The sequence below is a fragment of the Cucumis sativus genome, chromosome 4 (genome assembly GCF_000004075.3).
Source record: "Cucumis sativus cultivar 9930 chromosome 4, Cucumber_9930_V3, whole genome shotgun sequence".
Classification (NCBI taxonomy): Eukaryota; Viridiplantae; Streptophyta; class Magnoliopsida; order Cucurbitales; family Cucurbitaceae; genus Cucumis; species Cucumis sativus.
In genome coordinates, this window is record NC_026658.2 from 24,437,054 (window position 1) to 24,463,216 (window position 26,163).

Consider the following 26,163-nt stretch of genomic DNA (forward strand, 5'->3'; position numbering starts at 1 on the left):
AGAGTTGTTAAACCATGTTCTGAAAGAAAATTTCTACTTTTTTAAAACCTTAAAATTCCAGCTCATTCAACCCTTTGGCCATTTCAGACGATTCTATTAAGTTTTTAATTGCATAAAAGAAGACAAAAAGAAATGCAAAGAGCAAAAGTTATATTAAGAAAAAGGAGCAGGAAATAGTTGTGGGCAATAAGTTGATTAATATCCAGTCCGTTCAGACATACCATTTACGAACAATGAAAAACGTAGATGGTGGCCGCACCAGTTGGCAGCATCACTAAGGCTTACGTTTTGAAGCTTAAGGTTAGATGTATTTTTTGTTAAAGCTTTTAAATTTTTTAGAAACTTATATTTATTTTTAATATTTGGAATGTGTTACATAAAGAAAATTTGAATTATGTTTTTCCTAAAAATGTGTTACCTGTTTGCTTAAATTTTCTTATAAAATGATCATTATATATAAGTTTTAAGAATATGGCCATCAAGTATTTATATAAAGTTTTAAAAGGTATTACTAATAAAGTGGACAGTACTTAAGAGTTGAGAAGGCTAACTATGACACATGGAAAAAGAAATCTCATTGATATACTCACTAGATAACATGTTATATCAAATCAACATGATGATTGAAATCTAAATGTAGCATAGCTTACCTAACACAATGATTCCAAAATATAAAAAGGGCGACGCTTTAATTCTATTTCAAATGTGTTCAAGGAAAGTAGCATCGACTCAGTATGACCTTACATTTAATGTTGTTTAGAGTAAAAAGGAAAAAAGAAAACCAACTATGAAGAAGAACAACTATGAAGAAGAACAAAAGGCCACAGAAACTAACAAATTTCTTACATTTGAAATAATTTGGAGCTTTGGTACTGATTTGGTGCACAAAAACAACGATACTAGTAGTAGTGAAGTGGATCACGTGGAGTAGTGGCATTCATGAATTCCTCATCAGCCTCAAGAACACTCATAAACTCTGGTCGAAGACACAGCTCCAGAACTATGCTTCCTCCTCCTTCAGATCCTGGATAACAAGATACTTTCCCGTCAAATTTATGCGCATACCCACTTCGAAGAGCCAAAGCCTTACCCATACCAAACACATTCCCATACTTATTGAATCTAGGAGAGCTTCCCATCATCACACTCAATGGATCAAATAATTTCTCCATACGGTACACAAACGGAGATTCCACCCACTTGTTCACATGGTCTCGCACCTTCTCGTTATCGTGGTTCACAACGGCCTCATGCAATTTCCACGCCGCCCACCCGAGATTGTTTTCCAGCAGTTCCTTTACAGTGGCAGCTGTTCTTATGGCTTGAATTGAATTCCCAAAGTAATTTTCGGGTAGTGGCGGATTTAGCCTTGTTCTATTGTTGATTGCCAATCTGCAGCCGGTGGTTTGATCCGGTGATAGACCCCGAGCTCGTGTTATGCTTCTCCAAACGAGTGCAGATAAGGATTGGAAGGAGGATATTTTGTTGGTTTTGTACTCTGTATTTGCTCTGGCTTTTAGAACCGCCAAAGATGCAGGGGAAAAATGAAACATTCTTTCCCTCAATTGGGGTGCTTCGAATTTGGTAATAAATTGATCGAGATTTGTGAATGGGAGCTTCAGAATTGGACCGTGGGCATCGGGGAACCAACGCTGGAGGACTGGTGGGCGTGAAATTGAAAAATTGTCGTCCTCTGCTTGAAATATCTCAGACCACATGTTGAAGAAATTCCAATAAGAAGATCCGTCGACGAGGCTGTGGTTAATGGAACACCCAATGAAGACACCGTCCAGTAATTCAGTGATCTGAATAGACAGTAAGGAGGTGGAATGACCGTCGTGGTTGGTAGCTCTGTCGTGATCAAACAAACGTTGGACAATTACCGGGACGTCAGTGGGTGAAAGGATATCCGAAATGGTCATGTCGAGACGAGCGTGGATGAATTTGGCTCCAGGGCTGTTGTTGCAGTCAACATAAACGAGGCAAGAACCTTCGTCTACGTATGATATTGTTGCAAATCGTCCAGCGAGTGGGTAGAAATGAACGAGGGCGATTGAGAGTGAGTGTTTGAGCTTTCTCAATAAATCTTCAATGAACTGACCATCATCGTTGAGGGCGGCGGGGGGTTTGGAATAGATAAGACCCTTTTGGATGTATTGGACAGAGAGCATGAGAAGATCCCATGGACTTAGGTAATATGGTTGTTTTGATTCTTCAGGAATGGTGTGAGGTTTAATAAAGCACTGTGAGATGAAGTGAAGATTGTGATGAGGAGTGGGATTATTCATATCCATTGGAGTTGTGGAGAAGGCACTTTACTTTGTTCACTTATTGATTGCTGGAGGGGATGATTTGATTAAATAGAAGGGTTGGTGTTTGGTAAGGTGAGGCCAAAAGTTTGATGTTTGAGGTACATATAATATTATACTTTCAAGGGCTCCCAATTTGATACGTTTCGTGGGGAACAAACAAAGGTTTAAATAACCAAAATATTCAACCAACCACACATGTTTCCACTTTCAAATACTTTTAGACCCGGAAGCTTCGTGGATATGGGATGGGTTGAAACTAAGGATGGTTTTTATACTTGAAAGTAAACTGAAGTAAGAGTATCTTTTAATTACTTATAATAGTTTGATGGTATTTTTGGCATAAAATTCAACCCTTCTTCATTATTTGCCCTAAAACTTTTTCCATCTTGCTTGAAATTAAAATAGGAAAAAAGAAGAAAAAAATGGCCAAAATTGAAACAAACATAAAAAGAAGAAAGTCAAGGTTGATTAAAAATAAATTAAAATGAGTTTGTTGTGAAGGTTGGTGAAAATGAATGAAAGTGGTTGGTGCAAAATTGAAGAAGTTAAGGGTATAAAAAAAATATATTTTCATTCTCTACTACCAACATCTTTTCTTAATATATCTATTTGTAAAATTTAAGGTGCCGTTTGTAAGAAGGAAAAGAAAGGAAATGACTATCTAGTCATTTTCTTGTTTAGCCCACTGATCAAGGGGAGACAAAATACTACTCTTAATCCCTCTTATTCCTTCTCTTTCTTCATTTATTACCACTTAATCCTTTCATTTCTTAATATAATCCTTCCATTTTCCAATTTAATACTTCTCTTTCTTCTCCTTATTCTCTTTCCTCATTTATTTATCCTTCTCTCCAAATTAATCCTTTTATTTATTCTCTTTTCCAAACAAATTAATCATCCTCTTTTCTTCTTCATTTTCTTTGTGCCAAATGAATTAGTCGTCTTCTATAGTATGTTGTTTATGGTTCCCATGAAGAAAAAAATTAGTAAACGAAAGAAAAATTTAAAACAACAGTATACAATTTTTTATTGTAAGTATTGATGATATAAACTTAAAATACAAATTTATTTTTGTATTTTATTTACGGTACAATTTGAAGAAACATATTTTACATAAATAAAAAAAATAATACAAAATGTAATTCAATTTCTTTCTCATATGGGGTTGCGGTGGAAAAAAACAAATATTTGTCATAAACTAAAAAAAAGAGCATATCTTTAGTGTATTGGATTTATGGATCAAATTGAACTACACATTGAAGGCAAATGATATAAATTTCATAAACATATTTTACACAAGTAAAAAAATTTAATACATTTTATTTTGTGTACTTGATTTAATGTTAAACAAGAAAGAAAAAACTATGATACAAATGGAAAAAAAAAATACTTTTCAAAGTATATTAGGTGTACGTTACAAGTAAACGCTTATAAAAATATTTATACAAAATAAAAAAAAATCAATACAATTTTTTTGTAAACGCTTGGATTACGGTACAACCTAACTAAAAAAATAAATTTGAATACAATCTTTTGTTGTAGAGGTTTTAATGTACGAACAATTTATACAAATGCAAAAAATATTAGCACATTTTTCATTTTGTATTGAGTTTGTGAAAAAAAAAACAATAATTTCATCTCCAGTAAAAAATAATTATGTATTTTTTATCATATTGGAGTCGACATACAAATAAAAAAAAATTACACAAATGAAAAAAAATACAATTTTTTTTTTTTGTCATAATCCTTCCCCAAATAATCCTTCTCCCAAACAAGAATTATAATAATCCCTCATAATCCTTTCACTTAATCATTCCCCCAAACAAGGATTATAAATAATCCTCCATAATCCTTTCACTTAATCCTTCATCTAAACAAAGATTAATCCTCCATAATCCTTTCATTTAATCTTTCATCCAAACTATAATCCTTGTTTGGATGAAGGATTAAGTGAAAGGATTATAGTAATCCTTTCCTCCACTTAATCTCATTTTTCTTATTCTTTTTTCCCTTTATTTCTTTCCTTCCCGCAAACGGCCCCTAAAACTAGAGAGTCTTTTCTTTTTTTCTTTCTTAAATACCTCAATTTTTTTCTAAAGGTAGAGTAGTTTTTCTTTTTTTAGGTTTAAATACTATCCTTATAAAAGTATTCATTTTGCTATCAAAATATTTATTAATTTTAGTTTTAGTACTTTAAACCAATGAGATGAAAATCAAATTCAATACATATAAACTAAAGTAGTATCCAAGCATTTTTTAAAAATTGGGAATAGTAAACAAATAAATATATAAACAATAAAAGAAAATCACATAATAATAATGGTATTAAATTTTCATCTATATGCAATATTTTCGTAGGTTTTTTAACTTTGAAACTGGGAAGAGAAGTGAATCAATCTTTTCATTATATCATAGAAAATATTAAAAAAAACATTAAAATACTATTTGTTCTTATAATAATCAGAGACTTGTGCATCTGTATTGACATTGATAATAAGATGTATGAATGTATTTATACTTCAAATTAAAAATTTGTGAGCAGATAGAAGATTTATCTTTCAAATTGTGTAGTTTAAGGATAATATTGGGGGAGGATTTGTGAAAGGTGTTTCCTTTCCCTATTTTTGATGCTGAGATATTAATTAGTATTTCACTATGTTGGGTGAGTTTGTTGGTTTATTTTGAATAGATTAGAAACAAAACTATACAAGAATAAGTCTTTTGACAGTTGAGATTAAAACTAGTCGGAATGTAACAGAGAATGTTAGTCAATTAGAGTCTCCTTCATAACTTTATGAATCAAGGGACGAGCTAGAGCGTTACTTCCTTGGTAGAAGTGAATACAGGATACCTCCTCGTGATCCAACGTTAGAAACTTGACTTCTTTCACTACAAAAGCCACCTCGATAAGATCAGTTAAATTATTTTTGATGTAGAATTAGTATTTCAATAAAATCTACTCTCTTTAACATTCATTTGTAGAGTACAAGTACAACCATCCTTATTGAAATGATATTCAAGTGTAACAATTATGGTATTACGCGCTGTAGAGAAGATGTTATGAAGTGGTAGTAGCATCCATGAATTCGCCATCAGCCTCAAGAGCAGCCATGAAATGGAGTGGAAGGCAGATCTCCAATTCTATACTTCCTCCTCCTTCATGTCCTGGATAACATGTTACAATCCCATCAAACTTATGAGCATACCCACTTCTAATACCCACAGCCTTCCCCATTCCAAACACATTCCCGTACTTGTTGAATCTCGGTGAGCTTCCAATCATCACACTCAACGGATCAAACATTCCGGCTATTCTGTATATGGACGGACTTTCCACCCATTTCTTCACAAAATCTCTCACTATACTGTCCTTGTGGTTCACCACCGCCTCGTGCAATTTCCACGCTGCCCATCCAAGATTGTTTTCCAGCAGTTCCTTCACCGTCGCAACTCCTTTTATTGTATGAATCGAATTCCCGAAGTAATTTTCCGATAAGGGTGGATCTAATCTTGATCTGTTGTTTATTGCCATTATGCAACCGATGGTTTGATCCGGTGGCAGCTCACGGACTCGTGTTATGGATCTCCATACTAAGGCAGATAAGGATTGGAAGGAGGAGATTTTGTTGGTTTTGTACTCTGTGTTTGCTCTTTTTTTCAATACCGCCACTGATTCCGATGAAAAGTGGAAGTGCTTTTTGCTGAGTTCGGGCGCTTCGAATCTGTTAATAAATTGATCTGGGTGTGTGAATGGAAGCTTTAGAATTGGGCCATGGCCTTCTGGGAACCACCGTTGGAGGATTGGAGGGCGTGAAATGGAAACATTGTCATCCTGTGCTTCGAATATTTCTGACCACATATTGAAGAAATGCCAATAAGAAGTTCCGTCTACGATGCTGTGGTTAATGGAACACCCAATGAAGACGCCGTCATGTAATTCAGTGACCTGAATGGACAGCAGCGGCCTGGAATGTCCGTCATGGTTGACTGCTCTGTCATGGTCAAAAAACGATTCGACAATCAATGGCACATCGCCGGGCGAAAGAACATCGGAAATCGTCATGTCGACACGCGCGTGGATGAATTTTGCTCCCAGGCTGTCGTTGCAGTCCACATAAACAAGGCAAGAAGCTTCGTCTTCGTATCGGGTTGTTACAAGTCGTCCGGCTAGTGGGTAAAAATGAACGAGGGCAATTGAGAGTGAGTGTTTGAGCTTTCGCAAGAGATCGTCGATGAAGCCACTACAGTCATCGAGGGTAGCGAGAGGTTTGGCGTAGAGAAGACCCTTTTGAATGTAATGCATAGAGAGCATGGCAAGATCCCATGGACTAAGGTAATATGGGTGTTTTGATTGTTCAGGAGCGGAGTGAGGTTTGATGAAGCATTCTGAGATGTAGTCAATATTTTGGAGATTTGGATTCATGTTATGAATTCTAGTTTATCCTTCCAATTGGTGGATGAATTGAATTTGAGGAGCTTGGTTTAAATAAATAAAACATACATAAGCTGGTAATTTAGTTGTATGATCAATTTTGAACAGTTCTCAAATTGGGACGGGGGAGTTTCTTGTGAAACAAAAATTAAACATGTCCAAGAGAGAAATCAAAGATTGAACCGTCTCTTCTACCAACCACTCGTTTTAGTTTTCTAAGGATTTGAAGCTTCGTGGATTATAGGAAGAGTTTGAATCAAAGCCATATAGTAAGAGATGATGTAAACGACAGGAGAATTTTCAATAAAGATAGGCGTTTGGTACAAAATTCATTCTACACATGCATATTGACAAGTGTAACATAAACTAGTAATGAAATCATGATTCTATCTCACTGTTTCCTCAACTTTTAGATAATTTTTTACAAACTCTAAACTTTTTGATTTATTTTATTTTAATCTACCAACTTTAAAATATATCTTGTAATAATGTTGTTGCCGATTGTATTGATAGAAGTGATAGAGAAAATAGTCTAATTGGTGTCTTGAGCTCAATTTTCTTGTTTCATCCTTGAGAAGGTTGAAAAGGATACACATGCAACGTGTGCTCCTAAAAGAAGAGAACTACCCTTGATGAGAGCAAACTCTTATCAAAATACTCATAAATTTCTCTCATACATCTCATATGTCTCCTTTAGTAATTTCTAGTTTTTTTTAGTAAGTTCGAGAGAGAGAAGAATAATGAAGGCAATATAAAATTATAGGATAATTGGTATATTTTTATAGTTTAATATTTGTTTAGTTGTTAATTTAGTTGAATTAGACTATTTTTAGAATTATTCTTGAATATCATTATATTATTACTGAATGGTTAATCTGTTCATAGATCATGATTGAATGACAAGTGAGGGGGAGAAGAGATGGAATTGATGAACTCCAAATCAGACTCTAGATTGGCCATATTTTGTGGGAGCAAACATATCTCTAAATCTATACTTCCTCCTCCTTCATATCCTGGATAAGCAGAAACCTTGCCATCAAACTTGTTGGCATATCCACTCCGCAACGCCACTGCTTTCCCCATTCCAAACTCATTCCCATATTTATTGAATCTCGGCGAGCTCCCCATCAAGACACTATATTGGTCAAAAAATCGACCCAATTGAAAAGTAAATGGAGATTCCATCCACTTATCAAGCGCCTTTCTTAGCTTTTCGTTTGTGTTTTGAACCACAGCTTCGTGCAACTTCCACGCTGCCCAACCCACCCCTCGCTCAACCAACTCCCCTGCTTTTGCTTCCGCTTTTACTGATGTAACCACGTTCCCAAAGTAGTTTTCAGACAACTTTGGGTCTAATCTTCCTCTGTTGTTCGCCGCCATACTGCAACTACTTATTTGATTCTCAGGCACGCGACGGGCTCGTGTTATGGATCGCCATACAAGTGCAGACAACGACTGGAAGGAGGAGATTTCTTTTGCTTTGCACTCTGAATTAGCTTTTGCTTTCAGTTTTGCAATGGATTCTGCCGAAAAGTGGAATATTCTTTCCCTGAGTTCCGGTGCTTCGAATCGGCTGATAAATTGATCTGGGTGAGTGAAGGGTAGATTGATAATTGGACCAATCCCATCAGGAAACCATCGCTTAAGAATGGGCGGTTGGGAAATCGAAATAATCTCATCCCCATCCGATGACGTTGCTTGAAAAATTTCCGACCACATATTGAAGAAATTCCAGTAGGAGGTTCCGTCGCCAATGGCATGGTTGAAGGAACAGGCGATGAAGACTCCATCGAGTAGTTCTGTTACTTGAACGGAAAGTAAAGGCATAGTATGACCGTCGTAATTAACAGCTTTGTGATGGTCAAAGAAAGATTGGACCAGTAAAGGCACATCGACCGGGGACAGAACATCGGAAATTGTGATGTCAAGGGCTGCGTGGATGAACTTGGCTCCGGGACTGTTAAGGCAGTCAACATAAATGGAGACAGAAGATTGTTGGTCGTTTGAAACGGTGGAAAGGCGGCCGGAGAGTGGGTAGAAATGAAAGAGAGCAATGGAGAGGGAATTTTGAAGGCGGTGAAGAAGATGGAGCATGAAAGGGTGTGGAGATTGATTGATTAGATGGGAAGGTTTAGGAAAGAGGAGGCCTTTCTGGATATAGTGGGCGGAGAGCATGGCGAGATCTCCAGGGATCAAATGATAGGGTTGATTTGATTGTTGGGGAAGGAATTTTGGTTTGACAAAGCATTCTGAGATGCGTCGGATTGAAGGATGATGGGAATCCATGAAGGTGGGAGTGAGAGAGATGTGTTTTCAGATTCGTTGCTCCTTCTAATTAGGTATTAATTCAACTTTGATCTCTCTTATTTAATAAAGAAGCGGTGGACAGTCGGCAGTGGGCAGTGGGCAGTGGGCACAGAAATTTCACAAAAATAAAAGTTCTGTCCCAATTAAACCCATTTTTTTTAAAAGAAATTATGTCTTTAAATTGACCTACAACCTCCTTTTTATTTATTTAAGGTGGATTAAAATTTACTTTGATACTTCAATTTTATATATATTTTTTTATTTTGATTTCTAAACTTTTCTAAACTTTTGTTTCACTCTTTTAAAACTTTTTTAAAAATTTAGTTACGTCATTGGTGCAAAGTGTTCTGTTAATTTTCAAATGGACTTATATGAAAGATCATACTCCAAATTGATTATATCTCTTAAATTGTCCCTAAAATTTTAATGTCTAGCCAACATAAAATTATAATCAACACATTTATCAAATAAACTTAAAAATTAACTTTTCTTCATTTTTTTAAAATTGAAATTTGACAAGCAAATCAAAAGAACTTTTCTGTATTGTGTTAACATCCTTGACAAGTAAAATAATAACGATTAAAATCTTAAAGGCAACTTAACTTTTGAATTCTTCAATAAAAAATCAATTTACCATTTGATCTATAATTAAAAATAGAAAACACTAGTATTTTAAGAGTGATATTCTTACTTGACAATCTTGTCATCCACGTATAGAAGTAGTCTCATCACCCGATTTAAGGAACTATTTAAAATGTTTAGGAACAAAAAAAAGGGGGGATATAGAGTATTATTTATTTTTCTGGTGAAAGACCATATCTCCAATACTTGAAGATCAAATCGTTACTGTATCTCTTTTTAGGTATGAAGGGCAACCTTTGCAATGAATTTGGGAATGAAGAACTAACAAGAAGTGAAAGCATTCTCTCAAAAGTAATTTACAAATTTGAAATACTCAATAAAGCAATCTTCACAACACGGTATATCTCTGTCAAGAATTTGATAAAAAGAAAAAAAAGGGAGATGGGAGAGACAACTATGGTGTGTTTTTTTTAGTAAATTTGAAGATTGTAAGTATGTGAAATTGTAGAGAAAATGGATTTAAAAAGGGAGAGGGAGATTTCTGGCCATTAGCCACCAACATAAAATAATTTATACTTTGCATTATTTTTAAACTAAGTCGACCATATCATTAGTCTATAAGAAATAAACTATACTTGTAATGTTTTTAAAATGATATTAAATTTTATGAATAGAGAAATGTTGGAAAATTGTGATTAGAGTTTATGAAGTGATATATTAAGCTTTTGCATTATACAATAACCTAAACAAAGTAATATACATAAAATGTTATTACAACAACAAAAAAAAAGTGAACCATAACAAAATACTTTCTAGAAAAACAGAAGAAAATGATCATCCTGTCATTGAATGGTTGATAGATGAGGATTATTAGCATGAGAAGTGAGGTGGAGAAGAAGATATAGCGTTCATCAACTCCAAATCAGACTCCAAATTTGCCATATTTTGTGGGAGCAAACATATCTCTAAATCTACACTTCCTCCCCCTTCACACCCAGGATAAACAATAACCTTTCCGTCGAATGTGTTGCCATATCCACTTCGAACTCCAACTGCTTTCCCCATTCCGAATTCGGATCCATACACATTGAATTTGGACCAGCCCCCCATCTTGATTATATTCGGATTCAAAATAGAACCCCATTGATAAGTATATGGGCACTTGATCCACTCCTCAAGTGATTCTCTTATCTTTTCGTACGTGAGGTTCTTCACAGCTTCGTGCAATTTCCGTGCACCCCAACCCAACCCTCTTTCAACCAACTCCCCTACTTTTGCATCCACTTTCACTGATGTAATCATGTTGCCTAAGTAATTTTCAGGCAACGCTGGTTTTAGTCTTCCTCTGTAATTTGCTGACATCACGCAACAGGTGCTTTGATCCAGCGGTATGCGACGAGCTCGCGTTATGGCTCGCCATACAAGTGCGGTCAACGTTTGAAAGGAGGAAATATCTTTGGTATTGCACTCTTTGTTGGCTTTTGCTTTCAAATCTGCAATTGATTTTGCTGAGAAGTGGAAAAATCTCCTCCTTAACTCGGGCACTTCGAATCGGCTAATAAATTGACTTGGATCTGTAAAGGGGATATTGATAACTGGATCGTACCCATCAGGAAACCACCGATCTAGAATGGGTGGTTGTGAAATTGAATTAATTCCATAACTGTCTTCAGACGATGGAGCTTGAAAGACATCAGACCACGTGTTGAAGAAATTCCAAATGGAAGTTCCATCGCCAAGACAATGGTTGAAAGAGCAGGCAATGAAGACACCATCCAATAATTCAGTTACCTGAATGGATAGCAAAGGCAAGGTTTGGCCATCGTAATTGAGGGCTTTGTTGAGGTCGAAGAAAGATTGGACGAGTGAAGGCACATGAAGCGGGGAGAGAATGTCAGAGACTGTAATGTCAAGGGCGGCATGGATGAACTTGGCGCCAGGGCTGTTAATGCAATCAACATAAATCCCATTGGTAGTGGTAGCAAGGCGGCCGGTAAGTGGGTAGAAATGAAAGAGAGTGGCAGAGAGCGAGGTTTTGAGGCGATGGAGAAGAGTAACCATAAAGAGATCTCCATGGTTGAAGGCCGCCTGAGGGGGTTTGTGAAAGAGAAGGCCTTTCTGATTGTAGTGGACGGAAAGCAGGAGGAGCTCAGAAGGGCCCAAGTAGAAGGGTTGGTTTGATTGTGGGGGAAGATTTTCATGTGTAATGAAGCAATGGGAGATTGGTCGAAGTTGAGGATGATTGGGTTCCATTGGATAGTAAGAAGAACAAGAAGGGGAATAGCTTAATTTATGATACTACACCATTTCAAAGAGGCCTGATCTGCAATAAATAGTTTGACAGAAGGGAAATGGAGAGTTAACAGCGTCCGTGAATAATTCAATAAGTGCAATTGGAGTGTGTTAAAATCCTGGGTAATAATTGCGAGGTAGATAAATGACAATAGCCCTCACAATCACAATTCATTCAAATATAGAAATTGGTTAAATTTTCTATTTTTGACCATTTCCAAAATTGTATTTTGAATTTCATTAATCTTCTTCCTAATATTTCAACTAAACTCTCTCTCTATTATTTCTTTTTTAGGTCAAATCGAGTATATTTTTGTCATTTATCTTCTTCATCATGTTTGTTAGTGATTTCAATTTTTTTCATCTTCTATATTATGCCCATTTATCATTATTCTATATAACCTTGCTTTTTTGTTAATTAAAATAAGTCTTTCCTATCAAAGTTATTACAATCCATTTTTAGGTATTTCAACAAACTTTTTCTTACATTAATAAAATTAATTTTGAAAAGAAGACACTCCCAATTTATAACGATTATATTACATCTAATTTAAAATTAATTTTGAAAAGAAGACACTCTCAATTTATAACGATTATATTACATCTAATTTGCAATTTTTTTTCATATATTTAAAGATCATTTTAGGACTTTTTTTAGAAAGGGATACTTGATGGATCAGTAGGCCACCTAAGCATCTCCACTAGGTAGACACCCTACTTTTAAGGCCCTCATCATTCCCATAAATATATTCAATAAAGCTAGGGGAATACAAACACTACAACAAAAATGGTCTACAACGACAGTTATTTTTTTGTCACGAATAAAATCTGTGACAGTTATTTACAGTCATAGTATCGGGAGTTATGGAAAGTCCTTCCATGACAATTTTTGAAAACTGTCGCAATAAGTTTTTTCATGACAGAAAATAAATGTCGTTAACTACTATTTTATTATAACAAATAACCGTCATATTTTATATTATGACAACAAATAACTGTCATTATTTGCATATTAATGACAGTTAAAAAGATGTCGCAAATTCGTTTATTATGACATTTTTTAAATGTCAAAGATATGTCAATCGTGACAGTTTTTTTAAAAATGTCATATTTTTTAAATTGACGACATTTTGTTCCTGTCAAATATAGAGCAATCGTGACAATTTTTTTATAACAAAAATGTCATTGTTTTAATATTGATGACAATTATGGAGTGTAACAAATTCATATATTATGACATTTATTTTCTGTTGCAAATTTCTCAATTACTACCATTTTTCCTGTTCTCCTTGTCGCTCCGCTGTTACACGAACCATTTGAATGACCATAACGTTATAATACATGACACACTACCTTAAGTGTAACTATGGTCCATTGAAAAGCCAATGAACAATCATTTCCTTTTATTTATTTATTTATTTTTATTTTTTTAGTTTTTTTTTTTTCATCATCTCTCTTAAATCCATTGAAAAGCCTACAGCACCCTCTCTTCTTTATCATTAACTTTTTAGAAATTTCTTGAAGGCCATCAAAATTAATCCCCCATATTTGAAGTTGGGTTTCTTCTCTTTTTCTCTTTTCCTCCATTTTCAAATTCCAAAAGCAAAAATAAATCAAATTTAAATTGTCCGTTTGTTTTTCAGATCATCACTTCCTTTATTACTCAACTGAGTTTATTTATTGTCTTTCTTCACGCCCCTTCTTCAGTTATAAGTTTTTTCCCCTACTTTTTTTTTTTTTTTTCTGTTTTCTCTCCATGGATTCTGGAAATAGTGCAACTCTAGGACGGTACAACATACAACCGTCAAGAAATTCTAGGATTTTATAAATTTGTTACAAGATAAATAGAAGTATATAATTGAATGTTGGGGAAGAGAGGAGAAATAGGCCAAACAAATAATATAGAAAATCAAAATTTTTAAGAAGAAAAATAAATTAATTGTATAACAGCATTATGCATCAGAAGAATTGAACTAGTTTGAGAAAACTTCTGATTTTCAACAAATGAAATCAGACAAACCACACTATTGATAAAATTTTCAAGTTGAGTTAAGACATTTAAATGTTTACCTCCAATTTTTGAAGTGGCGTCACTGCTGAAATAACGAATTTTATATCAGATCGATCTCTTGCTTCGTATTGTAGACATTTGGAAGCAAGATTGATCGACTGGATTGCATCATCATCTCCATATTGTCCTTCCAAGAGAGAGAGAAAGGAAGAAGGAACAGACGACTTACCGATCGTTCGTAGATGAGGTTGTGACGACGCTGGAGTGAAGAGACGGGCATGAGCGGACGACAACGAGATCGGGCGTCGTCCGGAGATGGCCTTCTTCGCGTGAGGATTTTGAAAAATGTTAAGATTTTAGGGTTTTAGATTTGGAGATTCGCACGAGGAATTGGGGGAAAAACTTTAATTAACTTTAATTTTTATTTAAAAATTCTTTTATTTTAATAAATAAAATAACTGTCGCAAAAGTATTATTCGAAAACTTTCGTAGTCAAAAACGCGTTTTTTCACCTTTTGTGAGTTTTTTTTTTTCTCTCGCTCCATTTTGTGATATAAATAATAGATGGTTTTTCTTGACGAAGATGTTTTGGTGCACCAACTGACCTATTATTCTTTTAAAAAAAAAAATGTAAAAACTAACAGAAAGCAGTTGAGGAAGCAGAATAATTTTGGGAGATCTTGTATTTTGAAGACCTTAAACCAGTAAGGTTGCAAATATCCTCTCATAAACTAACGGAGGAGGTTTGGCTATTGTTGAAGAGTCTGCTATTCCTTTTCAACTAAGTTGTCCAAGTGATGACTACCAAGAGGTTGAAAAGAATCATACAAGAATTTTTTACAGTATATGAAGTTGATTTCTGTTTACATGTTAGGATTGTACAGCCAACTAATTTTATCCTACCTTTTTTGCAATTTTCTTTTTAAAATGAATATTGATAATGACTAGGATCTTTCTTTTATAATAATTTTGTTGTTCTTTTAAACATATCTACTCATTTTAGGAAAAAAGAAAAAGAAATTATTCAGCGTTAAATAATATATTTTTTAAAACTTATTTCTACTCTTTAGAAAAAAGGAATTAATTTGGTTATAATAAAATCTTTTTTAACTTATTTATATTTATTTTAGAAAAAATGAAATCATTTTTATTTTTTTACAAAGTCTCATAATATCTAATTCATGTTATTTAAGGAAAAAACAAAATTTAATTTACTCATAATATCCAATTTTGATTTTATTCTTATTAATTTTGGCACACCACGACTACAAATATGGATCTTTTGTCATTTAAAAAAAAAATTGTTAAGAAAAAATTAGTTAGAGTGAGTGGCTAGGAAGAAAATTCTTTTCATTATCTTATTGTCTTTACTTTTTTGTTTTACTTTATTTATGTTAAGTAAATCAAATCTCATGTTGAAATAAGCTTAGTTTGATGTTGCATTTGATAAGGATTTAATCTCAAATATCTGTACCTCATGCAACGAGTAATTTCTTTGGGATTCGAATACTTATTTTCTTTTCTTCTCTTTTTAAAAGATGGAGAGAAAGAAAAGAAAATGTAGGAAAATTTTAATAATTTTTTACCTTTTCTTTTTCTTTTATCATCGTTAAAAAAAATCCTTTAGCTTTTTTCTTCTCCCTACAAAATAGAGAGAAAGAAAATGTTCAATATTTTATTTATCGGTATTTCATTACTTTTTTTCTTAAATTTCAACTCTTAATTTTTATTTTGTTTGATCTCTTTTTGTAGTGAAGAGGCTATGGGCAGTGGGATAGAAGTTCCACAAAAATAAAATTAGTATGAGACCAGAAAATTCTCTACCTATTAAACCCTTTTTGTATATAAAAAATATGTCTTTAAATTGACCCAAGAACCCCTTCTGCTTTTGTTCCATTGACCTAATACCTTCAATTTTCTTAATATTGATGGTGAATTTAACGTCCGTTAAAATTCTATTTTGGTCCTTGAATCTTATATCCTAGTTTTATTTTTATTAGAGCTTAGATTAATTATATTCCTAAAACTGACAAAAAAAAAAAACCCTAAAAAATATTGTCAAGCCAACCTAGAAGAGTGGTCTATCCAGAAGATCATATGTAGAGGCATTGATTAACCAAAAAAAGAAAATAATTGTAGTGTATGAGTTTTGAGCTCGAGACCTTGAAATTTCAAAAAATGTCATAACCACTATACTAAAGATAGAATATATTAATAAAAGGCATTCTTTAAAATATGTTGTAATTAAACGCTTCAAAACTAATATTAAAATACAAAAACCGGGTGCCCCTAGCCCCTTAATAGATCCGCCCATGCCTAGAAATATAATCAACATATTCATCAAATAAACCTAAAAATTAATTTTGTTTTTCCTTTTTTTTGTTCAAAACTCAAATCTCTCATATCTCCTCCCTAGCTCTTTCTTTTTCAAATTGGAATCTTGAAGTAAATAAGAAGAACATTGAATAATAAGAAGAAAAAAAAGAATGGCGGACATAACAACAAGCAAAATCTTAAAGCTAGGCAAAGTGACTTTTTGAATTCTTCAATAAATAAATAAAAAAACAACAACCATATGACCTCTAATTAAAAATTAAAACGTTAAATTTTAGATCAATAAGTTATTAATAATTAATTCAATTAGATATAATTCTAACTCATCTTAATTATCCTAATTAAAGGAAAGTATCATTACTATAAACACAGGTTATTATAATTCTATACGATTTTTTTCAGAAAAAATACGAAATGGGAAAATAGGTGCATCAGAATATCTCCATCAGGTGAAAACCTTCGTAGCACCATCATCATTCCAATAGGTACACAAGCAAAAACAAGGGGTAGAGGGAAGCTCAAAGGAGACCCAAAGTTAGGAACCAATCTCGAAAAGAAGATTATACAAAAACATTTAAATTAAGAGCAATAGAGTTGGTCGAATAGTTTGAGAAAAGAGTGGATATGCTAGTAGAGAGCTTTTATGCCTTGTTATCCAAGAAGAGATAATTCCATCCAAGTACTTTGAGATTACCAAGGAAACTCTCCAGCTAATAAAAATGTCGTGCAAATCAAGTACAAAGTTTCGAAGGTACACATTGGTAAAGACGAAGTGTGTCTTACTGAGGAAGTAATTTTGGGTACTCCATTCCTTACCTAAATTTACCCATTTAGTTTAAGGGTTTATCTTCTCATAAATTTGACAAAGAAATCACATATTTTTTTAATTTTGTAAATATGTAATTCAAAGATATCTTTCTTTAATGGAGAATGAGATTGTCCAAAGTCTCAACCTAATATCAAAGAAAGAAAAGCAAATTGCTTTTCTTCATGATGACATTAAGGGTCGAAAAATCAATGAGGAAATCAATAAGCTTTCCGTTCAAATGAAAATCCAATAGGTCTTTAAAAGGATCAATTCCGAGATTTGTTCCAATTTGCCAAATGATGCCTTTTGGGCCAGAAAGAAACACATAGTAGACCTACCCTATGTTGAAAACTTTCTGAAAGCTCAAATTCCTACAAAGGCTCGACCCATCAGAATGAGTAAGGACTTAGTTAACACCTGCGTCAAGAAGCTATTTGATCTCCTACAGGAAAGATTAATAAGCCCATAAAAAAGCCCTTGATCTTGTGCGGCTTTTTACATTAACAATTAGGCTGAGAAAGAAAGGGGTGTCCCACACCTAGTTATTGACTACAAACCACTTAATAAGGTGCTCAAATGGATTAGGTATCCTATTCCTAATCGACAAGATTTGCTTAAGCGTATCGCTAATGCAAAAATCTTTTCAAAATTTGATATTAAATCTGGATTTTGGCAGATTCAAATGATCAATCCCAATGACATTTATAAAACTACCTTTACTGTTCCATTCAGCCAATACGAATAGAATGTTATGTCATTCGGTCTTAAGAATACCCATTTAAAATTTCAAAAGATCATGAATGACATTTTCAATAAACATCAAGACTTCACAATTGTTTACATTGATGACGTTTTGATATTTTCCAAAACCATTGATCAACATTTTAAACATTTAAACATGTTTATCAATATCATTAAAAAGGGGAAAATTGCAATGGATGACTATTTTAGCAATAATAATTAAGGATATAGCAACATTTAAAAAAAATTGCAAATATAGCAAAACTATCACTGATAGACTTGTATCGCTGATAGACTTCATATAATATATAAGTGATAGACCAATATTTGCAACATGGTCTATCAGTGATAGACTTATATCATTGATAGAATTTGACAAATTTTGTTTTATACTTAATTAATTTGAATTTAATTGCTAAATTTGCAACTATCCCTTTAAAAAAATGACCTTGTGGTTTCAAACAAAAATCTGATTTCTCGAGTTTGATATTGATCAGGGGTCATCAAACCTATCCAAAGGTAATTGGACTTTATGGATAAGTTTCATGATGAAATTCAAGATAAGACCCAACTACAACGCTTTCTTGCGTGCATCAATTATATTTGAGACTTTATTAAAGACCTCTAGAAAAATTTCTTGCCACTACATGACAGACTCAAGAAAAATCCTGATAGAACTAAGTCATGCACAGCGGAAAAAGAATCGAATTTCTACCCTAATTGCCATAATTAACATCTAACCATAAACTAATCAAATTAGGGTTTTAAGAAGTATTACCTTTGAAGCTTTCAAAAGGTTTGATGTCTTCTTACCAATTCTACCCGAGACCACCACTAGTACTCAACTGCTATCCTCTAGACAAAGAACCGGGTTGTGGGACCCAATTTTGGTGTAGAAAGTAATGGAGATAAAATGAGATTGGAAGCTTTCTTTTTTCTTTTGTTGAGATTATGAAAATGATAAAAGAGGCAAAAGTTCTTCAACATTTGAAAACATCTCTATTTATAGCCTAATTACATGCAAAAATGCATGCAATTCAATTGCCAAATCTCAACACCTAATATTCCACTAACAATTAGTGGAACTTAGTGGGCTAGGTGTCTATATCTCATATAGCCACATATCCCACTAAGAGTTAGTGGGATTATCCAACAAAATGTTGGATTTTCCCACTAACTTAGTCCAAGGGTAAAATGGTCATTAGATTTTTCTAGTCAAAAGTCAAACTTTGACTTTTCTAAGTCAAAAGTCAAACTTTGACTTTTCTAAGTCAAAAGTCAATATTTTGACTTTTTACCATTTTGTCCGTCTTGACTAATTCCAACCTCCCGAGCATGAATCCGCATTCATTTTTCCAAAATTCAAATCACATTTGAATATAAGGCCGGTCAAAGTTTGACTTTTCAAAGTCAAAAGTCAACATTTTGACTTTTTACTATTTTTGACCAATTCCGAGCTTCTTAGTATGAATCCGCATTCATACTTATAGTATGTAAAACATAAAGCTCTATTTCTAATTAGAAGACCGACGATTATATCACTGTATATGTCGGTTTTCCTTTCTTCTCCCTATTCGAACAATTCGACTTATTTCATCACACTGTTCTAAGTTTAATCCATATGAGCTAGCAGAGGAACCTAATGGACCTATAGATCATGGGCTCCAACGATTCAAGATTAACTAGCTAAACTCTTTTAAACCGAGTTAATCAACATTCGTTAACTAACGGGTCATTCCACTAAAGTCCCGTAGTTGCACTCCCCTCACTATAGATATATTTGTGTCCATTTGATAAAACCATAATCAGTAAGTTAATCCTTCACAGGTTGCTCGTAACCTTGGCTGGGTCAAAATACCGTTTTACCCCCAAGATTACATCTTGCTCCTTAAGTCCCACTAATCCACTATTGAACAATTGGTTTAAGGTTCAACCTATAAACTTAATCCCTCTCGGGCCAATGAGAGGGTGGGGCCCCTTGTTCAAGACTTGGATTCAGTGCTTAAGAGAGCAACCTATCTACTAACCCTAAAGCGGGTAGGAGTGAATTCCATCTTGTACCCTATGTTCCCAGCTATCCACCCGATCTTACCCCTGAAATGGGAGGCTTATTGGGCCAACGCTGATGAGCTGCCCTCACCTATGCAGATCTAAGGATAATCTCGTATGAACAGGAGTTCATAGTTAACTCAGGATTAAGACTAAGTTACCTAGGTCATCAATAATTGAGATAGTCAGTTTTAAACAGTAAACGGTGTTATAACGTAAAAATGACTAATTCATGGTTCAGTCTTATGTAAACATTTTACATAGGATGCCCCCACTTTCATGTCTCTACATGAACGATTAGGATCACATCGTTTGTACTACAAAGTGGGCCGCATCCATAGTCTCTCAAAATAAGGCGCCCAACCTTTATTTCATATACTATAGACTATTTAGGCTATATACTCGAACTTGATCCACGTTTATGTTTACACATAAAGTTCAAGTTTATTCAAAAAATAGCCTTGGAACTTTGATTTATTGGATTTAAGATTATAATATTTAATTTCTCAATAACAACTTTATTGAATAGAATATGATTTACAAACTACGAGTTTTAGGACAAAAAATTCCAACAAATCCAAGGTCGTGGGCTCTCATTACAAGAAAGGGGGCTCTCCCGATGCATAAAATCGTCGAGAGATATATGAAATGCATCGAAAAAGCCTATGCGTCAGGACAAACGTCGGGACAAATGTGTGGGGAGAGAAATTTCCGACGCACAAAGTTGTGGTCGAAAATTCCTAAACATCTCCTGACATTGTATGAACTTCGAAAGATGTTGTCAATATGGCATCAGAAGATGTAGCGGAACTCCCGATGCACATGTTAGGAACTCAAACTCATCTTTAATCTCATTTTCAACACTTCAATCTCAACATTCAAATCTTCAATCTCAACTTCAACACTTCAAATTCAAATTCCTAAAACCTACAACTAATTCAAAATCCTAAACATTTCAAATTCAATTTCAATACTAAAACCTACAACTAATTCAAAATCTAAATCCTAAAACTAATTTGAAACCTAAAACTAATTTGAAATCTAAACACTAAAACTAATTAACTAAAACAAAACAATAACTAAACTAAACCACTTACCGATGGCGACGACAACGGGGACGACAATGACGATGGCGATGGTAACGGGGACGACAATGACGATGGCGATGGTAACGGGGACGACAACGGCGATGAATGCCTCTTCTTCTTGATCTCCCTCTCGGTCTCCCTCTTCCTCTCTCAGTTTTATTTCTCTTTTTTGTTTCCATTCTGTAAAGAATGGAGTTAAAAAGATGGAGAACTCTCGACGCACAACGAAAACATCGGGAATAGCACCCTATTCCCAACGCAATTACTGACACGTCGAGAATCCCTGAACCTATTTCCAACGCGATTAGTAACACGTCGGAAATCCTGAAACATATTTTCGACGTTGTTGACACCACGTCGGAGGAAGGCGTAATGTACAATTAATTATATGCCCTTCCTCTGACGCAACACTGTAGACGTCGGGAATAGGTGCACATTTCCTGACGCACATGGCACCACGTTGGAGGAAGGCCAAACGAGACAATTAATTGTCCACCCTCTTCCGATGCTACACTTTCCACATCGGGAATAGTGGCCCATTTTCCGACGTACCTCCCACCGCGTCGGAGGAACCCTAGACCCATTACATCCAATTCTGATGCTAATGTGTCTGTGTCGGGAGAATTACATTTCCCCGACGTGCACCAAGATGCTCGGAAAACACCGGCTTCTATCGATGTCATGTTTTCCGACGAGTTTTCCTGCATCGAGAAACTCCCGATTTCTTGTAGTGTATATATATATACACATAATTAATTAAATTCTTTAAATCTTATTATTAAATTTTACCAAATTCAAAAATTAATTAAATATTCTTCTAAAAATATTTAATTAATCTTAGTTGCCATGTAAACAAATAATCTTCTATGTAAAACAACATCCAAATAATTCTAATAAAATAAAATTAGCTCCACACTGCCCCATTTGGGAATATTGATTGGTTATGAATTTATGATTAAGAAGGAAAGTGAGGTGGAGAAGAGATAGCATTCATGAACTCCAAATCAGACTCCAGATTTGCCATCGTTTGTGGTTGTAAGCAAATCTCTAGATCTACACTTCCTCCTCCTTCATATCCTGGATAAGCAACAACCTTACCATCGATTGTGTTGCCATATCCACTTAGAACTCCCATCGCTTTTCCCATTCCAAATTTGGTTCCATACATATTGAATCTGGACGAGCTCGTTATGAGCACAATACATGGATTCGAAACAGAACTCCATCGAAGAGTAAATGGACACTGAATCCACTTCTCAAGTGATTCTCTTATCATTTCGTTTGTGATGTTCGTCACAGCTTCATGCAATTTCCACGCACCCCAACCCAACCCTGTTTCAACCAATTCCCCTGCTTCTGCATCCACTTTCACTGATGTAATCATGTTGCCTAAGTAATTTTCAGGCAATGCAGGTTTTAGTCTTCCCCTGTAATTTACTGCCATATGACAACGGGTACTTTGATCCTGCTTTATGCAACGAGCTCGTGTTATGGCTTTCCATACAAGTGCACTCAGTGATTGAAAGGAGGAGATTTCTTTAGTTTTGCACTCTGCATTGGCTTTTGCTTTCAGATTTGCAATTAATTCTGCTGAGAAGTGGAAAAATCTCCTCCTTAACTCGGGTGCTTCAAATTGTTCCAGCTGAACAAATGGGGGGAGATTGATAGTTGGACCATACCCATCAGGAAACCAACGCTCTAGAATGGGTGGTCGTGAAATTGAAATAACTCCATCTCCATCTCCATCTCCATCTCCATCTCCATCTCCCTGAGCTTGAAAAATCTCAGACCACATATTGAAGAAATTCCAAAAGGAAGTTCCATCACCAAGAGAATGGTTGAAAGAACAGGCGATGAAGACACCGTCTAATAGTTCAGTTACCTGAATGGATAGCAAAGGTAAGGTGTGGCCATCGTAGTTGACGATTTTGTTGAGGTCAAAGAGAGATTGGATGAGTGAAGAAGGCACATGAAGCGGGGAGAGAATGTCGGAGACTGTAATGTCAAGGGCGGCATGGATGAACTTGGCTCCTGGGCTGTTAACGCAGTCAACATAAACCCCATTATTGGTAGCGGTAGCAAGGCGGCCGGAAAGTGGGTAGAAATGAAAGAGAGCTGTGGAGAGGGAGTTTTTAAGGCGATGAAGAAGGGGAACCATAAAATGGACTCCATGGTCGGGAGGTTTGTGAAAGAGAAGGCCTTTATAGATGTAGTGGATGGACAGAAAAACGAGTTCAGAAGGGCCTAAATAGTATGGGAGCTGCTTTGTTTCTGGGGGAAGATGTTTAGGTTTGATGAAACAATTGGAGATTTGTCGGAGTGGAGGATGTTTGGGTTTCGCGGCTGCCATAGTTATGGGTTGAATACTAAGAACATGAACAAGATAGGGTTACATGCAAGGTTATCTCTAATGTATGTGGTTCTCAATTACTTGAAATTTTCTTTGCCAACTCTCCTCCACCCAAACAAATACCACAAATTTAATATTCTCAATATGCAACCAATCTATTTATATCTATCATATCTTAATTTTACGGAAATCTCGATAGAAAATTGCTAAAATTATGTATTTTTCAATAAATATTTTTGCTAAATTATAAAAGAAAAAAAGAAAAGAATGTTTAAATTTGCTGGAAGAAGCACCTTCATCATCTTTAAATTATAAAAGAAAAAAAAGAAGCACCTTCACTTACCTGTGGCGGACGTGGCCAATGAATCATCATCTGATTGGGAAGCATCTTCTGAAAATCAACTCAGGTTCATTTTTTGAATGCAAACTTCTTGTTGGTTTTAAACTTAATATTGCTAGTTTTAAACTTGTATATATTTTGAAACACCAATATTCATTCACATTATTATCAAATCTACATGTCCCCGAAATTGTGTAGGCAGATTTAAGAGTAATTGGATTTTTTTTTTTTTTTTATTACTGTTTCCTTTCCAAAGATTTTAGAGGGGACATGTAGCTTTGAAATAATATAGTATTTTTAAAAAAATAAAATCTTTGGAAAGTTATAACCATTTTGTTATAAATTTTTTTGTCAATCAATAAGATATAAAAAATCATTGAAAACTTTGGAAAGTTTATTCTTTTTTTAAAATAAAATAGGTTAAATTTAAAGTCATATTTAGTAACGATTTTGTTTTTTTAAAATCAAGTGTATAAACATTATTTTCACTCTCAATTTTCTTTTTTTGTTATCATCAATTTTCTACAATGATGATTAAAAAAACCAAAGAAATATCTTTTAAAATGATTTTAAAAAAAGATTGGCTAGAAATTCAATAATTGTATCAATCATTGTAAGATGAGAGTAGGATATAGACTCAATTTTAGAAGACAAATAAAAACGAAATGGTAAAATACTAAAGGGAAATCTTGTAAGAAATTTTAAGAAGATATCAAGGAAATGGATATGAAATGAAATAGAATACAGTTCAATTGTAGAGTGGAAATTTTTGTAAGACATATTTAAATAATACGCCTAATTAAAGTGTTGGCTATGTATGTAAATTAATATTGAGTTGTTTTATTAAATTAGGCTTATTATATAATCTATTTAATTAAGGTTTAAGATTTCTAATTGAATATGGATTAAATGGATAGAAGCTTATCCTATATTGATTGTGATTTAATGGAGGTCCTAATTGAATTAGTATATAAAGAGACTTAGGGGTCGTTTGGCCCTCAGATTGTGAGTGGACTATTTTAGCTCACTTCATATTTACTCCAATGATGATCACAATCCTAGAATTAGAATTATTCTACTTTTTAAATTTCTTTATTTCTCACATTCCTCACTCACTCCTTTCACTATTCCTCACTCCCCCTCTTTCATTAGTCCTCACTTCCCCAAACATAGGTTATAATAACTCAAACTATAATAATTTGCACTCCAAACGAAGACTATAATAACCCACAAACTATTATAACCCACGTACTATAATAATCACAGATTATAATAATTCACTCCAGGTCCCAAACGCCCCTTAGGGTTATGGTTCTCAATATACCAAAACAATAAACATTCAGTATTTCTTGTATGTCATCAAGAGAAATATCTCACTAAGGGCATTCAAGGTTTTGGTTGAGGAAGACAACAATCGGTTTATAGCCATCAGTCAACAACCATTTTATAGTCATCATCAATGGAATAGATATATAACTTATTCTTAACAATTTGGCATGAATGATCCTGGGTTAATTTATTATAGAGATTTAAACAATTATATTGTGGTTTTAAGTTTAATTGTTCTTGATTCAAGATTTGGTTAACCATATTACGGTTTTAAGTCTAATTGTTTTAGATTCAAGATTTGATTAATCATATTATGGTTTTAAGTTTAATTGATTTAGATTCAAGATTTGATTAATCATGTAGTGAATTCAAGTTTAATTGATCAGGTTGTGAATTCAAGTTTAATTGATCATGTTGTGGATTCATGTTTAATTTGATCATGTTGATCATCTTCTGAATTAAATTTGAATAATAATTTTGGGATATTCATATGTTTATGTTACATTAATTGTATTTTAATGTACCTAATTATTGGGTGAATTTTGGTAAAGATTATTTGGTGTTCTTCCTCCATTATTTTTTTACAATAATAATAAAATTATTAATGTGTCTTATATTTTATATTGAATTGCTTAAAATAACATTTTTCAATGTGCATCACATCTAAACAATGTCTAACATGAAGATCGTTCCAGTATGACAATTCAAAAAAAGAAGATAATCTATTCCAACAAATTTTGTCACTTCTGTTCATCAACCGTTTCTTATGGTTCTTCTTCTCTCTATAAATTTCAAGATGGTTCTTCTTCTCTCTATAAATTTCAAGATCTTTCAATTTTAAATACACAGCCTCCCCAGAAAGTGGCTCTGGAATTGTATCAAGTTCTTTTATACCATTGAATGACTTCTTTTGTCGTCGATACGGATGATTTCATGCCAGAAATCTACGATGTCCAAGTTATGCCATTTTCTTCCCATACTTTAACCTTATAGAATTTGTATTATCTCCACAAATTAGGCATGCTTTATACCCTTTCACACAACATTCACTAAGGTTACCATATGCAGGAAAATCATTGATTGTTCACAACAAAACTGACCTTAAGTTGAATGGTTCTTCTCGATAAGCATCATAACATTCAACACCACTTTCCCATAAAAGTTTAAAATCTTCAATTAGTGGTGCTA

General features: G+C 34.0%; 5 protein-coding genes across 5 annotated transcripts; all 5 read right to left on the reverse strand.

Moving 5' to 3' along the window:
* Nucleotides 1–553: 553 nt before the first annotated feature.
* LOC101204849 (uncharacterized acetyltransferase At3g50280) lies at nt 554–2,397 on the reverse strand. Its single transcript, XM_004141337.3, has one exon. It carries the CDS (start codon nt 2,292–2,294, stop codon nt 900–902), a length of 1,395 nt encoding a protein of 464 aa, XP_004141385.1. The 5' UTR covers nt 2,295–2,397; the 3' UTR covers nt 554–899.
* A 2,679-nt stretch (nt 2,398–5,076) lies between these two features.
* LOC101205099 (uncharacterized acetyltransferase At3g50280) lies at nt 5,077–6,809 on the reverse strand. The gene has a single exon (XM_011655816.2). The coding sequence runs from the start codon at nt 6,733–6,735 to the stop codon at nt 5,371–5,373; it is 1,365 nt and encodes a 454-aa protein (XP_011654118.1). The 5' UTR covers nt 6,736–6,809; the 3' UTR covers nt 5,077–5,370.
* A 761-nt stretch (nt 6,810–7,570) lies between these two features.
* Nucleotides 7,571–9,300, reverse strand: LOC101205344 (uncharacterized acetyltransferase At3g50280). Its single transcript, XM_004141338.3, has one exon. The coding sequence runs from the start codon at nt 9,028–9,030 to the stop codon at nt 7,624–7,626; it is 1,407 nt and encodes a 468-aa protein (XP_004141386.2). The 5' UTR covers nt 9,031–9,300; the 3' UTR covers nt 7,571–7,623.
* Nucleotides 9,301–10,322: 1,022 nt separating this feature from the next.
* Nucleotides 10,323–14,335, reverse strand: LOC101216164 (uncharacterized acetyltransferase At3g50280). Its single transcript, XM_011655817.2, has 2 exons — nt 13,996–14,335; nt 10,323–11,956 (listed from the first exon to the last, which is right to left on the reverse strand). The coding sequence occupies exon 2, from the start codon at nt 11,884–11,886 to the stop codon at nt 10,504–10,506; it is 1,383 nt and encodes a 460-aa protein (XP_011654119.1). The 5' UTR covers nt 11,887–11,956; nt 13,996–14,335; the 3' UTR covers nt 10,323–10,503.
* Nucleotides 14,336–21,805: 7,470 nt separating this feature from the next.
* On the reverse strand, nt 21,806–23,587 carry LOC101205579 (uncharacterized acetyltransferase At3g50280). Its single transcript, XM_031883664.1, has one exon. It carries the CDS (start codon nt 23,304–23,306, stop codon nt 21,912–21,914), a length of 1,395 nt encoding a protein of 464 aa, XP_031739524.1. The 5' UTR covers nt 23,307–23,587; the 3' UTR covers nt 21,806–21,911.
* Nucleotides 23,588–26,163: the final 2,576 nt, after the last annotated feature.

Coding starts and splice junctions, on each gene's coding strand:
- LOC101204849 (XM_004141337.3), bottom strand. CDS start 2,294: ATGGATATGAATAATCCCACTCCTCATCACAATCTTCACTTCATCTCA.
- LOC101205099 (XM_011655816.2), bottom strand. CDS start 6,735: ATGAATCCAAATCTCCAAAATATTGACTACATCTCAGAATGCTTCATC.
- LOC101205344 (XM_004141338.3), bottom strand. CDS start 9,030: ATGGATTCCCATCATCCTTCAATCCGACGCATCTCAGAATGCTTTGTC.
- LOC101216164 (XM_011655817.2), bottom strand. CDS start 11,886: ATGGAACCCAATCATCCTCAACTTCGACCAATCTCCCATTGCTTCATT.
- LOC101205579 (XM_031883664.1), bottom strand. CDS start 23,306: ATGGCAGCCGCGAAACCCAAACATCCTCCACTCCGACAAATCTCCAAT.